The sequence below is a fragment of the Enhydra lutris genome, unplaced genomic scaffold, assembly GCF_002288905.1.
Source record: "Enhydra lutris kenyoni isolate GAN:26980312 unplaced genomic scaffold, ASM228890v2 scaffoldscaffold52, whole genome shotgun sequence".
Classification (NCBI taxonomy): domain Eukaryota; kingdom Metazoa; phylum Chordata; class Mammalia; order Carnivora; family Mustelidae; genus Enhydra; species Enhydra lutris.
The window spans coordinates 2,005,191-2,020,520 of NW_019154136.1; the positions used below are offsets into that span (position 1 = coordinate 2,005,191).

General features: G+C 42.3%; 1 protein-coding gene across 1 annotated transcript in view; it reads right to left on the reverse strand.

Moving 5' to 3' along the window:
* Positions 1 to 368: 368 nt before the first annotated feature.
* LOC111157143 (BMX non-receptor tyrosine kinase) overlaps positions 369 to 15,330 on the reverse strand; it is a 44,939-nt gene continuing 29,977 nt past the window's right edge. The window contains exons 15-20 of the mRNA XM_022518400.1: positions 15,091 to 15,262; positions 11,305 to 11,521; positions 10,400 to 10,464; positions 6,227 to 6,345; positions 3,155 to 3,312; positions 369 to 845 (exon numbers count right to left, since the gene is read on the reverse strand). Of these exons, the coding sequence (XP_022374108.1) occupies positions 771 to 845; positions 3,155 to 3,312; positions 6,227 to 6,345; positions 10,400 to 10,464; positions 11,305 to 11,521; positions 15,091 to 15,262 (806 nt within the window). The 3' untranslated portion in view covers positions 369 to 770. The remainder of the gene's footprint in view (positions 846 to 3,154; positions 3,313 to 6,226; positions 6,346 to 10,399; positions 10,465 to 11,304; positions 11,522 to 15,090; positions 15,263 to 15,330) is intronic.

Genomic DNA, 15,330 nt, shown 5'->3' on the forward strand with positions numbered 1-15,330 from the left:
GGAACATCTGGAAACTTCTTAAAGTAAAAAATTCTCAGGCTGCACTCAGACTTGCTCTGCCTTAGTTCCTAAGGAATCGTGTGTGTGTGTGTGTGTGTGTGTGTGTTTAGGGATTTTAGTAGAGAGAGAGAGAGTGCACATGAGCAAGGGGAGTGGCAGAGGGAGAGCGAGAAGCAGGCTTTCCGCTGAGCAGAGAGCCCGACTTGGGACTCGATCCCAGGACCCTGAGATCATGACCTAAGCCAAAGGCAGATGCTTAACCAACTGAGCCACCCAGGTGCCCCAGGAGTTTATTTTAATGAACTCTCCTTTTGATTTGCATACACATTATGTAGTGAAACAGTAGTGAAACATGAAGGCAAATGTCCACATTTTGGTATTTGTTAATATCGTATTTAATTATCAGGATAGTGACTATATAAGGAAAAGAACAAATATCCAAAAAAGAATATTTCAATTCTATCTGATCTTTACACATGGTACACACTCTGTCTACCACAATCAGAAAATATGCTTCTGCTATAGGCTGGGAAGTGTAATAATATTAAAAGTAGCATACACAGAATTACTAATTTGACCTAAATTTCAAGGAAATCTTTTGTTTCTTACCTTGTTCATTTCGAGATACTACAACAGGCAAACAGCACACAGAATGCTATTAGGAAGAACTAGCTAAATTACATTGTCTGCACCTTGCTACTTTCCTTAAAAGTAATGAAAATGTTGGCCAGCGTTCACATGAGCTCTCATCAGATCTCCTAATTTCTTCTTCATGGCTTGTCTTTTTCCCGAAGTGGTTCAATGGAAGCTAGGAGTTGCTGAAATGTGGGACGCTTTTCTGGAAGCTAAATAAAAGAAATACCCAATGGTTTAGTTTAGGAAAGGATTAAAAATAAAATATAGAAGATATGTATACCTCAATCCTAAAGCTAGTGACTTTTTAAGTGTGGAAACACTATGGACATTTCCACTAAAGACAAAACAACTAGAGCCCTAAGAATTGGAAAAGGAACAGTAAAAGTATCTTTATTTGATGTGGTTATATGCCTGGAAAAACCGAGAGAATGAATGATAGCATCAACCCAAATGATAAGGAATTCAGCCGGAGAGCAGTATGCAAAATTAACATATAAAATCAATAACCTTCAGGTACATGTACAAGAACCAATCAGAAGACACAATGGAAGAGAAAATTCCATTTAGAATAGCAACGATATCAAAATAAAATACAAACAAAAATGTAACCCCCCAAATGAGGACAACTTTAAACACTGCTGAAAAATACAAATGTAGAAAAACATAGGAAAACGTTGTTTGTTCTTGAAGAGGACAAATCAATATCACGAAGATGTCAAATTTCCCTAGTTAAAATATAAACTAAATACAGCCTCCCCCACAAGATGAACAAGTTTGTTTCAAGCTGGACAAATTGATACTCTAGTTCACAGGTTTTTAAAGTATGCAGAAATAATAGCCAAAATGAATATAACTACACTGGAACTAAAATTTTAAAAAATTAAGAAATTAAACTCAATTTTAAAATATGTTTATAAAAATAGCTAGGAAAGGTATTAAGAAAGACGAGTAATGAGGGAGTGCGAGCCTACTTAGGATTGACACATATTATAAAGTCTCGGGGCTAGCTCATTAATAAAGAGCAGAGAGCAGAAGAGAGTCCCCAAGTAATTCCAAATACATATGGACATTTCCTATGTTAGATATTTTGGCACCATTAGATGGTATCTTGTCCCTGGGAATGACATGGTCTTCTAATGATGCTGCGGCAAGCCGGCAGTCAATTAAAAAACGAGATCTTTGGATCCATACTTCATACCATATACGATAACAAACACAAATTAGATCAGAGATCTACATGTGAGAGAATGAAGCCATAAAACTATTAGAGGAGAATCTGAGTGAATGCTATCATCATCAGGGTCTGGGGAAACCTATCGAACTTTAACTCAGTTTCTAGAAGCAGTAAAAGCCAATTTTAATAGAGTCGACTGTAATTTTTTTAAAATCTTCTGCATGGCAAAAAATACCATAAATTAAACCTAAGAGATAAGTGACAAACTGGGAGAAAATCTTTACAGCTCTCACAGATCAAGTACTAATCTCTTTCATTCATAAAGGAGTCTTTAAAATCGAGGTGAGGGAAACAAAAAACCTGATTGAGCAAAGGGAAAAGATGCGTCCTTTAATTGTCAGAAATCCAGAAGCTTGAAAAATGGTCTGTGTCGGTGAGATGGCTGGAAATAGGCACACTGATGGAGTGGTAGCTCCCGCGGAAGGGATTTGTATGCTCCTTTTTTCTTAAGAAAGGCAGGGACACACACACACACACACACACACACACACACATGCTCACTTTTGTGCAAAGAAGTACGGGAAAGATAAATTGGAATCTAATGAAAATTGTCAATGTTCCTCAGAAAGCTGTCAAATAGAACATTTTAAACGTGGGGGACCAAAATGTACAAAACACTCACTATATGCAGAACCTTCAACAGGGGACTGTCTCTGTGCAGACCCACACTGTTGTGGTTAAGAACAGGGACTCTGGGGGTGACTGGGTGGCTCAGTGGGTTAAGTCTCTGCCTTTGGCTCAGGTCATGATCCCAGGGTCCTGGGATCGAGCCCCGCATCAGGCTCTCTGCTCGGCAGGGAGCCTGCTTCCCCCTCTCTCTCTGCCTGCCTCTCTGCCTACTTGTGATCTCTGTCTGTGAAATAAATAAATAAATAAAATCTTAAAAAAAAAAAAAAAGAACAGGGACTCTGACACTGGCCAGTCTAACTCTTACTAGCTGTGTGACCTTGGGCAAGTCACTTAACCTCTCTGGGTCTCTGTTTCCTCTTCTCTTAGTTTTGCTCATGCTAGTTCCTACTTGATAGCATGTAGCCTGATGAATAAATGAGTTAATATTTATGAAGTACTTAGAACAGTGCTGGGTATACGTTGTTTGTTAAACAGCACCCACTTTGCTATGTTGCTGGTTTTCCATTACAAACACTTGAGGGAAGGAGCTCAGGGCCATTGCACCTGCTGTGTAGCAGGTTTTTTCCCTCATAAATGCCTCGCCCAGTGGTGTCCTGGGTAGCCGCCCTTGCTGCACCTGATGCCCCTTCCAGTGCCCCCACGCGGTGCACTTGCCTCGTGCCAGCAGCTGTACATGATCTGGTAGATGGTGTCAGACGCCAGTTGGGGCCGGTAGAGTCTGTGGCCCTGGGAGACCTTCACGACCACCTCGGAGTTGTCATACAAGTCATAGGGCTGCTTCCCCAGGCTGAACACTTCCCACATCAGGATCCCTGCACCACACGAAGGGGGACCGGCAGACAAAAAGGAAAGAGAACGGATGTCAGAAGGTAGAGTTTGTTGAACGAGCTTCACATACCACATCAGGAAGGCTACGGGTCAGAGCGAGGGGCCCCCAGGAAATGAGTCCTAGCAAAAATGACAGGGTATGGAGGGTGGAACTGTACCATCACTTCTGGGGCCCAGGGTACCCTTCTCCATGTTCCCAGAGCCCAGGGCGCCTGTTCCTGCTAGTAAATGGGTCAGTGGCAAAGGCGGCCGCAGCGGGAGCTACCTGGGGCCAGGATTCCTGGGTGGCTTCAGAGAGACCAATGGGGCCTTGTCCACCCACAGAGTCAACCCCCGGCTCCAGCCCGGAGGTGTGATCGACTGAAGCCCTCACCGTTTCTTGCTCTCTGCCTTGGCAGTTGTGTGCAACAATTTCAACGCACTGTCAAATTACCTTCCCGCGGAAATGTACAGATCAAATCATTGACAAAATTCCTCCTTTTTGTTTCCGTCCTTTCTAATATTTTGTGGGTCAGGTGTCCTTTTGAGAATCTGATAAAAACCAGTGGCTCTCTCGTGGAAAAGTGAACGCACAACATTTTTGTGTTCGGTTTCTGGATGTTCATGGTGTCCTGAAGCCTATCCAAGGTCACTGCAGACTCCAGGTTTAAAACCCGGGTTCTGATCATGATGGTTGAAGGTGGCATTTGGGTCAGTTAGATGTGGCCTTCGAGGCTCAGTTTTGCCGCTTAGAGGCTGGGCAAGTTTCTTGGCCCTTCTCGGAGCAGACTCCCTGTCTATAATATGCAGATATTTGCAAATCATACGGTTGCTGAGCACGCAAAGAGCACGGGGACACTAAATGCTCTCTAAATGGTGGCCAGTGTTCTTTCATCCTGACCAAACCAGAGAATTTCAACAGTCAGCCAGCTTCAAAGCTTTGGCAAGCCAGAAATATATAAGAAGGAAGAAAATCATTCTAGAACTGTAACTGAAGTACTAACTTCAAAATTTCTTTGACTTTTAGATCTTATGTAAAATATTTACAATAAGGCAATATTACAAGTTGCTGGGCCTATATATATATTTTTTTTTCTTTTTTTTTTTTTTAACAACCTTCTAAAACAACCATCCTAAAGTATACTGCTCCCTTCACAGTTCTGTCTTTGGAAGACTATCCAGTTATCTCAAAAACAGTATCATTGCTTCAAATATCTGTGGGGCCCCTTCTTTGAAAATTGCTTTCAGAGGCCCTGATCCAGTTTGAATATCCTCATTGGGGAAATATTACTTAAGAAGAGATTTAGTTTTTAGAGATAGCTAGAAAATATCTGGAGCCAACTTCTAGTGCATAGGATGAGTCATCAAGCACGGTAATGTCATTTTTGGGTCAAAAACAAGCTGTAACTCTTGAGTAAGGATATTGTTTTTTAAAAGCATCTTTCATAAGGCATATCAACACCAGGAAACTGAAACTAATTTTGACAAGTTAATTAGCCCAGAAGGGTATCACTTATTCACCACGTTGCTATCTTTGTGGGTTTTTTTTCTTTTTCTGTGTATGTTGGATTTTTAAAAGTGATTGATACTACTTGTGCAAAAATAATACTTATTTTAAAAGTGTGTGTTGGGGTGCCTGGGTGGCTAAGTCAGTTAAGCATCTGCCTTCAGCTCAGGTCATGATACCAGAGTCTTGGGATTGAGCCCCGCATCAGGCTCCCTCTCCCTCTGCCTGGAGTTTCCTCTGCTTGTTCACTCTCTCTCTATCAAATAAGTGAATGGAATCTTAAAAAAAAGTATGTCGTATAAAAAAATGGCTAACTAAATTTTCTTTTACTCATGCAGTCTTTGGATGTCATATTAAAAGTTAAATTATGCTTATGGATCAAGACAGATGTGAACTAGATCTCAGGTGCATTTAATATATCCATAACTTTATGATAATTTGGATGATTTATCTTGGATCCATGTGACGGTGATTATAAACATAGTGTAGAAAGATATCATAAAATCTACCAAATCACAACTTAAGAATCATTTCCGTTTTGTAATGACCTTTACTAATAGTGTAGAAAGATATCAGTGTATCTTCCTCGTAGTGTAGCAAGATATCAGAAAATCTACCAAATCACAACTTAAGAATCGCTTCTGTTTTCTAATGACCTTTACTAAATTTCACTATAGATCTGTAATAAAATAGGGGTCAGCAAACCTTTCCTGTGAAGGGTCACATAGTAAGTATTTTAAACTTTTGGGGTCGTACAGTGTCCCCGGCACCTGCCCCATTCTGCTGTTCCAGGACAAAATCAGACCCAATACAGGAACGAATGGGCATGGCTTGCTCCAGTAAAAATTCATGTCTAGAAACAGTCCCCCAGACTTGGTCCTGGCCCAAGGTTTGCTGATATTTGATCTGGTGATGAATTTTAATGAGGACCCGAGCTGATATTAGTATGGGCTAAAGACAGCACTGAGTCGAATTTGGGATTGGCACCAGGCATGCCCAAAGGGTTGGTCCCTTCCGAAGGGAATGGTGGCCACGGCTGCTGCTTTCACGCTGCAAGTCCATGACTACATCTCAAGCTGTTTAACGTTTTGGACTTCACGCAAACTCAGCTCTAGTTCTCAATGACTCCTTTAAAACTGTTCGCAGTTTTCGGTGGAGGAGATTTTATCTCCTCTGGTTGGATACAAAGGCGCTAGCAGGATGCGGATTTTCTACAGTAGGGGCAGACATCCCGACACTGGCCCAAGCAAAGGTCCCCATCGTCTTCAGTCTTTTGCTTATCTCAGACCATACAGGTCCTTTCGCAAGTGCACGGGGCTTTTGCTAAAAATGGATGTTGCTGCCCTTGCGGTTTCCTGTTGTGGAAGCGAGCTTACAAAACAGGGCTGGGGCCCGTGTGGCCACATGCTTACCGAACGCCCACACGTCTGACTTGCTGCTGTACTTGAAGTAGTGAAACACCTCTGGGGCTGACCACTTGACCGGAAACTTGGTTCCTACTGAGCTGACGTACTGGTCATCAAGAACATACCTGTGGGGGAAAACATCAACACAGACCTCAAGTCACTAGGCTGCACAGCATGAGAAGCCCTCTGCGGGCCACCATCGCCTCTGTGGCAGGTTGATTAAAGACACAGAGCCCCGCAGTCTCAGGGGAATGCCTCAGTTTTCTAGAACTTCCGCTCCTTTCAGTGTGTAGCTCAGCCAAAGGCTGCTTATATGACTTGTAAGCCTTACATTAATCTAACTTTGCAAATATCAAAATCGGAATGCAAAACCATTTGGGAAATAGAGAAAAACAAAAATGTCAAAATAAAATGACTCAATCTCACCCTGAAGATAATTTGTAATTCTAACATTCAAGATACATCTTGACTTGTACTTGCCAATCTTTTGTTCTACATATAATATGCACAAAATTGGGTTTCTGCCATACTGAGGTTTGCTTTTTCCTTTAACGGCATGGCAAGAACCACTTTCCCCATGTGGTTACATTTTCTTCTGTGGCATCATGTTTAATGACTGAATAGCATTCCCTCTTGTGGATTAACAGCGTCTGGTTTCACCTTGTAAATTGCTTCTAATCTGCTGTTATAAACAATGATGAATGACAATATCCTCTGGAGGTATGGAGACAATAAAAAGATATATTCAAGAAGTATGCACTATATAATAATGATAAAAATAGAAGCAGTCTCCATGTCCCCATGTTGAAGAACAATTAAATAGGCTATAGCCCATTACTGCAGTAGAACAGTATGTGGCCGTTTATGAAATAAGATATTTTGGTATCTACCAAAATAAAAAAATGCCCATGGGGGGTGCCTGGGTGGCTCAGTTGGTTAAGCTTCTGTCTTTGGCTCGGGTCATGATCCCAGGGTCCTGGGATCAAGCCCCACATCGGGCTCTCTGGTCAGCATGGAGCCTGCCTCCCCCTCTCTCTCTGCCTGCCTCTCTGCCGCCTTGTGACCTCTCTCTCTCTCTCTCTCTCTCTCTGCAAATAAATAAATAAAATCTTTAAAAAAAAATGCCCATGAAAAACGGGTATGTGCAAAAGTAGGTATCTAGAGTGTAATTCTATTTTTAAAAATTTAAGTCCAGCATAGTTAATGTACAGCGTTACATGAATTTTAGGTGTACAATCTAGTGATTTAACACTTCGATGTGTTACTCAGAGCTCCTCGAGGCCAGTGGACTCTTAATCCCCTTCACCTATTTCACCGTTTTTGTGGGAACAAATGATAAATGCACAGACCTGTGTATATGATTGGGTGTACTCAGGAATGAAGTGTGAGAAGACATCCATCACATGTCTAAGCGGTAGTTACTCCTAGTGCTGAAAATGAGGGGAAGGGGTAAGGGGCAGACTCTACTTTTCCTTTATATGCTGTTGTGTATATTTCTTACAATAATCATGTATTATTTCTATAATAGAGGGGAACCCCATGTATATGCCGAGAAAAAAAGCAAATAATGACTCTTTAAAAAGAGGAAAATGAGGGGTTCCTGGGTAGCTGAGTCTTGGTTTTGGTTCAGGTTCTGATCTCAGGTTGTGGACTTGAGCCCCACGACTGGCTCTGTGCTCAACAGGGAGTCTGCTTGGGATTTTTCTCCCTCTGCACCTCCCCCCCACTTGTTCTTGCTCGCTCTCTAAAATAAATAATAAAATAAATCTTTAAAAGAAAAGGAAAAGGAAAATTATGAAGACTGAAATTTTGGATATACTTTACACACCAAAAATGTGTTAGAGATATTTACTGTAGCTTAAAATGTCAGAAAATCTCATTTTGAAAATCATTCTTTGAAATATTAATAATATTAATATTTGTATTATGTGAATAATATATTAATATTTATTTAACATGTGAATATTTTACAAATAGAATAGGAATATTAATAGCAATAATCACACCTTCACAGGATTACATAAAACCCCTTCCATACGTACCCCCCCAACCCCCTTAGCTCCTGTAGACACCACAAGACACCCAGAAACTACCCTAGTACTGGGTCCTGCTCATGGCTTAAACCTTCCTTCAAGTCATCAGGATCAAGTGAAGTCACAGGCTTCTGAACAGTGTCGCCACAGGACCTCGTGACCAACAGGGCCTGGTGCCTGACCTCCAGGATTCCTTATTCAGAGCAAGATGTTGTGTGTCCCTTTACCTAAGCTACAAAGAACTTGACAGTATATTCCGTGGATGCTGGTACAACAGCCAATAGTCCCACTTTGAGAATGAGGTGGGCATCGGTTTCCCTGTCTTGGGAGCTTCTCCCCACCCTATGAAGCCGCGAGCAGCTCTTTTTCTCACATTCAGAGAGTAACACAGCTGGGGTGTCGGCTCAGGAGGCTTGGTGTGTGGTGGTTGGGGCGATGGTGAGGAAGATGCCACTCAAGGGACATCTTGACAGAGGTTGAGGTGTCCCAGAAGAGGAGCACTTCCCAATACTGCATTTTGGAGAAGACTTAAAAAAATAAATAAATAAATAAAAAACAGATCCAGGGCGCCTGGGTGGCTCACTGGGTTAAAGCCTCTGCCTTCGGCTCAGGTCATGATCTCAGGGTCCTGGGATCGAGCCCCGCGTCGGGCTCTCTGCTCGGCGGGGAGCCTGCTTCCTCCTCTCTCTCTGCCTGCCTCTCTGCCTACTTGTGATTCTCTCTGTCAAATAAATAAATAAAACCTTTAAAAAATAAAACAAAACCAGATCCTCCTGGGCAGCTAGCTAGCTCAGATGGAGGACGTGTGACTCTTGATGGCGGGGCAGTGAGTTTGAGGCTCACATTGGGCGTAGAGCTTACTAATAAAATACACAAATAAACTGAAAACCCCCAGATCCTCCTATGGTGTCTTAGGGCTAGGTATGCTGAATACAGGGCTGGCCTTAGTCAACTCTTCCGACTTCTTTGAAACTACACTATTCCTCCTCAGAATTACGTGTGTTTATGTTGAACCAACACAGCTTTATAGCTTCCCTGGGCCTCCATGTCGACATCTGTTTGCTCTCTGAGCGAAGGCGACCTTTCTGAAGGCCGTGCCTTTCCCACTCATCACAGTGTCTGCCACAAGACCTCGGCATCATGTGGGTCCTCAGGAAATGTTTGCTGAATGGACAGGCCAACATGGGCCTCTTCGCTTCCCATGTAAAACCGTGAACCCTCGCTCTGAGGCTTACACAGTAGGGAGATTCAGAATAAAGAAAATGGAAGACTCTTCTAAACAGCTCTCATAAAACAATTTCTCTAAATCATGAAGTGGTGATACAATGCCAGCTAAGAGAATCTCAAAGTGTACTCTCATGCCTTACGTGGTGATACAGAAAATTTAATGATGTGACAACAAAAACTTTCCTAGTGTTAATGCTATGCCTATTTGGATGAATATTAAGAGATAAACAGAAAGGGCTAAGGGAGCCTTGATTGACTTAAAAATATATATATAAAAAACATATTTATCCCAATAATCTGACTATAACATGTTACATTTTTATATTAACATTTAATATATAATTTATAATTATATAAATCTATATATAGTTTATATATTATATAAAAATTTCTATATATTTTATGTATAAATTTCATATATAATTATATATAATTTATTATATATAAGATATGTTATATATTTTAATATAATGTATAATTATATATAATTATTATATATTTTAATATAATTATATATAATCACAACGTTATAATATATTTTAATATAGTGATATGTAGTTAATTCTATATCATTCATAATTATATATTATATAATTTATGAATATTTATTTAAATATAAAATATCTATTAATATTATTCTTTCCTGGAATTGTTTCTAAGTTTACAAAATATTTATCAGGGTTTTGAACGAATGAAAAGGGACTTTGGATAATTTCTGAAGAACAACCCATCTCTCAGGTGAAGAAGCAAACCATGTTTCCTAGGTGGTCAGAGGTACTACGGGGAGAATCCAGGTTTCGAAACCCCCAGTCCAGACCATATTCCCCATGGCCGCAAGGCCCACAGTTCTGCTGGCATTTGGATGTTAATGGAAATCCATCTTTTGTAGTTTGCGCCTTTGGAGCTGGAGCTGGCTTACCTGGTCATGCCAAAGTCAGAAACTTTCACAGAGAGATCGCTGTCTACCAAGCAGTTCCGAGCCGCCTTCGGAGGAAAAACAAAATTACCAAGTAGGAAAAGCAGCCAAGAATCTCCCCACCTCAGAATCCAAGATTTTCCTTCTCTCTGGCAGAGTTCTCACAAAATCTAAGATCACCTATCAAACCCCCAAATGTTGAGAGGTTGTCGTTTTTGCCCTTGCAATTCTCCATTTTTCAAAATGACACTGTGCTCCCATCAGTATTTTCACCCAAGCCTCCACCCTTGTCAAACAGCATGAAGGGGATTACGCATTAAACACAGACCCTCAGCTCATCAGCAAGAAGGGAAAAGTTATTTCTGGGGGTTCCTTCTCCACCACTGGGGTCCCACGCATTAACAGGTGCTTCGAAGACATAAATGCTGGCCTAGCACTCATGGCACGTTTGCTGTTCGGCAGAAGACAATCTCTGAGGGTAGGCACCAGTGCATACCAAGCAGAGCGCCCCCCCACCCCCGCTCCCACCCTGAGCCAAAGACACACATAAATTTCATTTCCTTCTGGTTTTGTTTTCTCCATGATGGTATTCATTGACTGCTTTAGCGCTAAGCCCTTCCTGGAGCAAAGGTCAACTTGGATTTCATGGTTGTGAGACACGCTAAAACGACCAAAGTCTTTCCTTTTTATCTATTTTCCTCCATACCCCAACACAGCTACATAAATCATGACAGCTTCTTCTCTTTCTGTACTATTTTATTTTGTCTTATTTTATTGGGCAAGTCACAAGGGAGCAAAGTACAAGTGGAGATGCCTTCCTTGCCAGCCTTCCCAAGGGCTCCAGCACTGGGGGAGGGGGGGGACCGTGGACCCCTTACTTGCTTTGAAGGGCCAGTGGCTTTGCTTACCAAGTCCCTGTGTATGAACTGGTGGCTTTCCAAGAAGGCCATGCCTTCACACACATCGTAGCACATCTCTAAGAGCTGGGAGGTTTCAAGTCCTTTGCCATGACTCTTCAGGTAATTAAGCAAGCAGCCGTTGGTGATATATTCAGTCACTATGTATATAGGGTATTTCTTTGAACACACTCCGTAGAATTTCACCAGCTTGGGATGGCTGAGTTTCCTGGAAACCACAGATTTTCAAGATTAGTACTCAATTTGCATACTCCATTTTCCAGATGTCCTGAACAAGAATCACGCTCAATTTGTGCTGGTTTTAATTCCGCCCCCATCTACTTGAACAGAGAAAGAGCGGGGAAAATTACAAATTTTATTCTGGGAACATCAGCCTTTGAAGGCAAAAGGAAAAAAAAAAAGCTGCCTCCTAGTAAACATTGACAACCCCAACGGCAGCTGGGCAGTTGTGGGTGCTGGGTTCACCTGTCCTACAGAGAATCAGAGGAGCGAAGGGTCTATTGCCTCAGAAATGCTGTTGAGCGCCCCCCCACCCCCAGCATCTAGAGAATTCGGTGGCTGATTTTTGAGGAAGCTACACACTAAGGACAATCACTTCCATTTTAAAGCATCTCTTTAAACTTGCTCAGTTTTGAAGTCCAAATACTTCCTTCTCAAAAAACAATTGTATCGGAATATGAAAGGTGCAGGAAAAATGAAAATCGTTGACATGGTAGGAAAGTGAGATTAGCCGTGATTTTTCTTTTTTTTTAAAAATTCGTTTGACATTATTGCTACATTATCTTTTCTTCTTTAAGATGTATTTATTTTAGAGAGATCAAGTAGGGAGAGGAGCAGAGTGAGAAGGAGAGAGAGAATCTCAAGCAGATTTCCCTGCGAAGAACCCTGCACAGGACCCTTTCCCATGATCCTGAGATCACAGACCAAGCTGAAATCATGAGTCCAACACTTGACCAACTGAGCCACCCAGGCACCCCATATTATCTTTCAATAATAAATTTAAAAGGTGGTAACCACTTGACATAGTGCTTTCGGGTAGGTCATGACAGACGGATGCTCTGCTATTACGGTGTTTGTCCACTTGTCCATGTAATTGTTCAATTTACAGGCTGATTCTTTAATGTTCAGATGTGTAAAGGAAATCTCAAGCTAACGTGTCGATTTCAGAATTTTTTAATGAGCATTTATTAAAATAGTTATTTTCTATAGTTATAGTTAAATAGTTATAACTATTTATTTTTAAAGATTTTATTTATTTATTTGACAGACAGAGATCACAAGTAGGCAGAGAGGCAGGCAGAGAGAGAGGAGGAAGCAGGTTCCCCGCTGAGCAGAGAGCCCGATGCGGGGCTCCATCCCAGGACCCTGAGACCATGACCTGAGCCGAAGGCAGAGGCTTTAACCCACTGAGCCACCCAGGCGCCCCAATAGTGTTAACTATTTAAATCATGATTTTCCTTCCTTCTTAGTTTAACGACATGCCTTATCAAGTTGCTCAAAGCTATGAGCTCTGTTAGGCCTCTTTTAGCTCTTTTAGAGAATGGCCTGGAACTCAGCATTGCTCCCTGCAGAGGGAAGGCTAGTGTTGGGACCAGGTCCCTCACCCAAAAAAGCTGTTTCTTGAGTAAATTCAGTCACTGCCCAGGGGCCATGTGGTGGGAACACCATGGCAACTGCTACTGCCCGCAGGATAGGCCTCAATATGACCATCACAGCTGAGCTACAACGTTCTCCCCATAGGGAGCCGTTTGATTTCCTTCTTTAAGACTAGGTGATTTGTTAATGACCTTTTATGATTCTGTGTGATTACCAGTCCTCTAATAGCAAAAAAAAAAATGTTTTGAAGTTACACCATGACACAGGTTACACAGTGAGCATAAGGGAGTTTCCGCTAGCTTTTTTCTGTCCTACAGAAGGAGAACATCGCTGGTCTCCTTCCCAGTTTTATGACAGCATAGTTGCCAAAGGCAGAACCGGCTACATAATTTGCAGGGACTGGTATGAAGTGAAAATGCAGGGATCCTTATTTAAGAAGCAGGAAAAATTTCAAAATGGCGGGGCACCTGGGTAGCTCAGTCAGTTGAGCATCTGACTCCTGATTTCAGCTCAGGTCCTGAACTCAGGGTTGTGAGATCGAGCCCTGCATCAGGCTCCACATTCAACAGGAAGTCTGCTGGAGAGTCTCTCTTCCTCGCCCTCTGTCCCTCCCTTGCCCCATTCTCTCTCTCTCTCTCAAGGTAAATAAATAAATCTTTAAAAAAAGAATTTCAAGATGGTGACATCAGAACAATAAAGTGCAGAGCCCTCCCAAGGGTGCGGGCCCTCAACACAGTGCAGGTTGCATGCCCACGAAGCCAGGCTCGTGTTCACATAGTACCTCTGCTTCCAGACAATTCCACCATTGTGGTCAAAGTGATTGTTCTGACTCTCTTGGTAACTTTGGTCTTCACAAAAGAATGACTAAGGAAATGGGCTGGAAGTTCTGCCTGGGTTTGCGTCTCTGCTCTACCACTTTTACTAACTTCCTGACCTTGGACCCGTTACTGAACGTTTCTGTGCTTCAGTTTCCTATAAAACACAGATAGCAATGGTACATCCCTCCCAGGTTTCTTGGGAGGACTGAATGCATTAACGTTTACAAAGTAGTCAGAGAAATGCTGGAAAATACCATGTAAGTGTTTAACATTTTTTTTTTAAGATTTTATTTATTTGACAGAGAGAGATCACAAGTGGGCAGAGAGGCAGGCAGAGAGAGAGAGAGAGAGAGGAGGAAGCAGGCTCCCTGCAGAGCAGAGAGCCCGATGTGGGACTCGATCCCAGGACCCTGAGATCATGACCTGAGCTGAAGGCAGAGGCTTAAGCACTGAGCCACCCAGGTGCCCTAACATTTTTTTTTAAAGTGCCCTTATTCAGCAGCAGGCTAGGATTTGTGATTTCAGCAGTCTTTGATCAGAATCCTGCTAGGAACTGTTTCCCATACAATCATTATTTAGTTCCGTAAAAGCAGGAAGACCAGGTGTCCCAACTGACCTGGCACTGTGGGGGCTGCTAAATTACAGTAATTTTGATGCTTAATCAGAAAAGTCGTAGGCACACCTAGATGGCTGGTCACATTTCAAAGTCTTATTTACCATGAGGAGGCGGGAAGAGAGAGAGAGAGCATGCACATGGGCCAGCACATGTGCTTGGAGCTGAGGCGTGTTCGGAAGGGTATGTTTATTTATCAGGTGATGAAAGAAATGGATTCTGTCAGACTGTATTGAAGGCACCAGTATTGCCTTAGTTGGTGGAGTGGGGGGTGACATGGGCCAGAGGCTGGTTTCTCTAAAGAGTCTTGAGAATTCTTTTTTTTTTTTTAAAGATTTTATTTATTTACTTGACACAGAGAGATTACAAGTAGGAAGAGAGGCAGGCAGATAGAGAGAGGGGGAAGCAGGCTCCCTGCTGAGCAGAGAGCCCGATGTAGGGCTCGATCCCAGGACCCTGAGATCATGACTGGAGCCGAAGGCAAAGGCTTTAACCCACTGAGCCACCCAGGCGCCCCAAGAGTCTTGAGAATTCTAAACTTGGATGGCCTCTCTGGTTGTTACGGGGGTATACTTGTCAAAGTAGGGGCATAGAACTGATTTTATTTAACAGCTTGATTTATAACTTCTAAGTATACCTGTGATATGTGGACGCTTGCTCTAGGGCCTTGCAAATGTTAGGGAAAGACCTGTTAGCATGAACTTCCCCCCATGGTGAGGACCAAAGGGCCATTCCTCAGAAGAAACTTACATCATGGTCTGGGCCTCCTGGAAGAATTCATCTTCTGACATGGAGCCCTCCTTGATCATCTTAATGGCAACATCATACTGCCCCTTCCACTTCCCCAGATGGACCACTCCAAACTGACCACTTCCCAGCTCCTTCAGGAGGGTTAGCTCTTCTCTTTTCAGTTCCCATATTCCTAATAAGGCAAGACAGACACTCTTTAAAATGAGAATAGAAGGCTTTGGGGCGGGCAGCTTCCCAAGA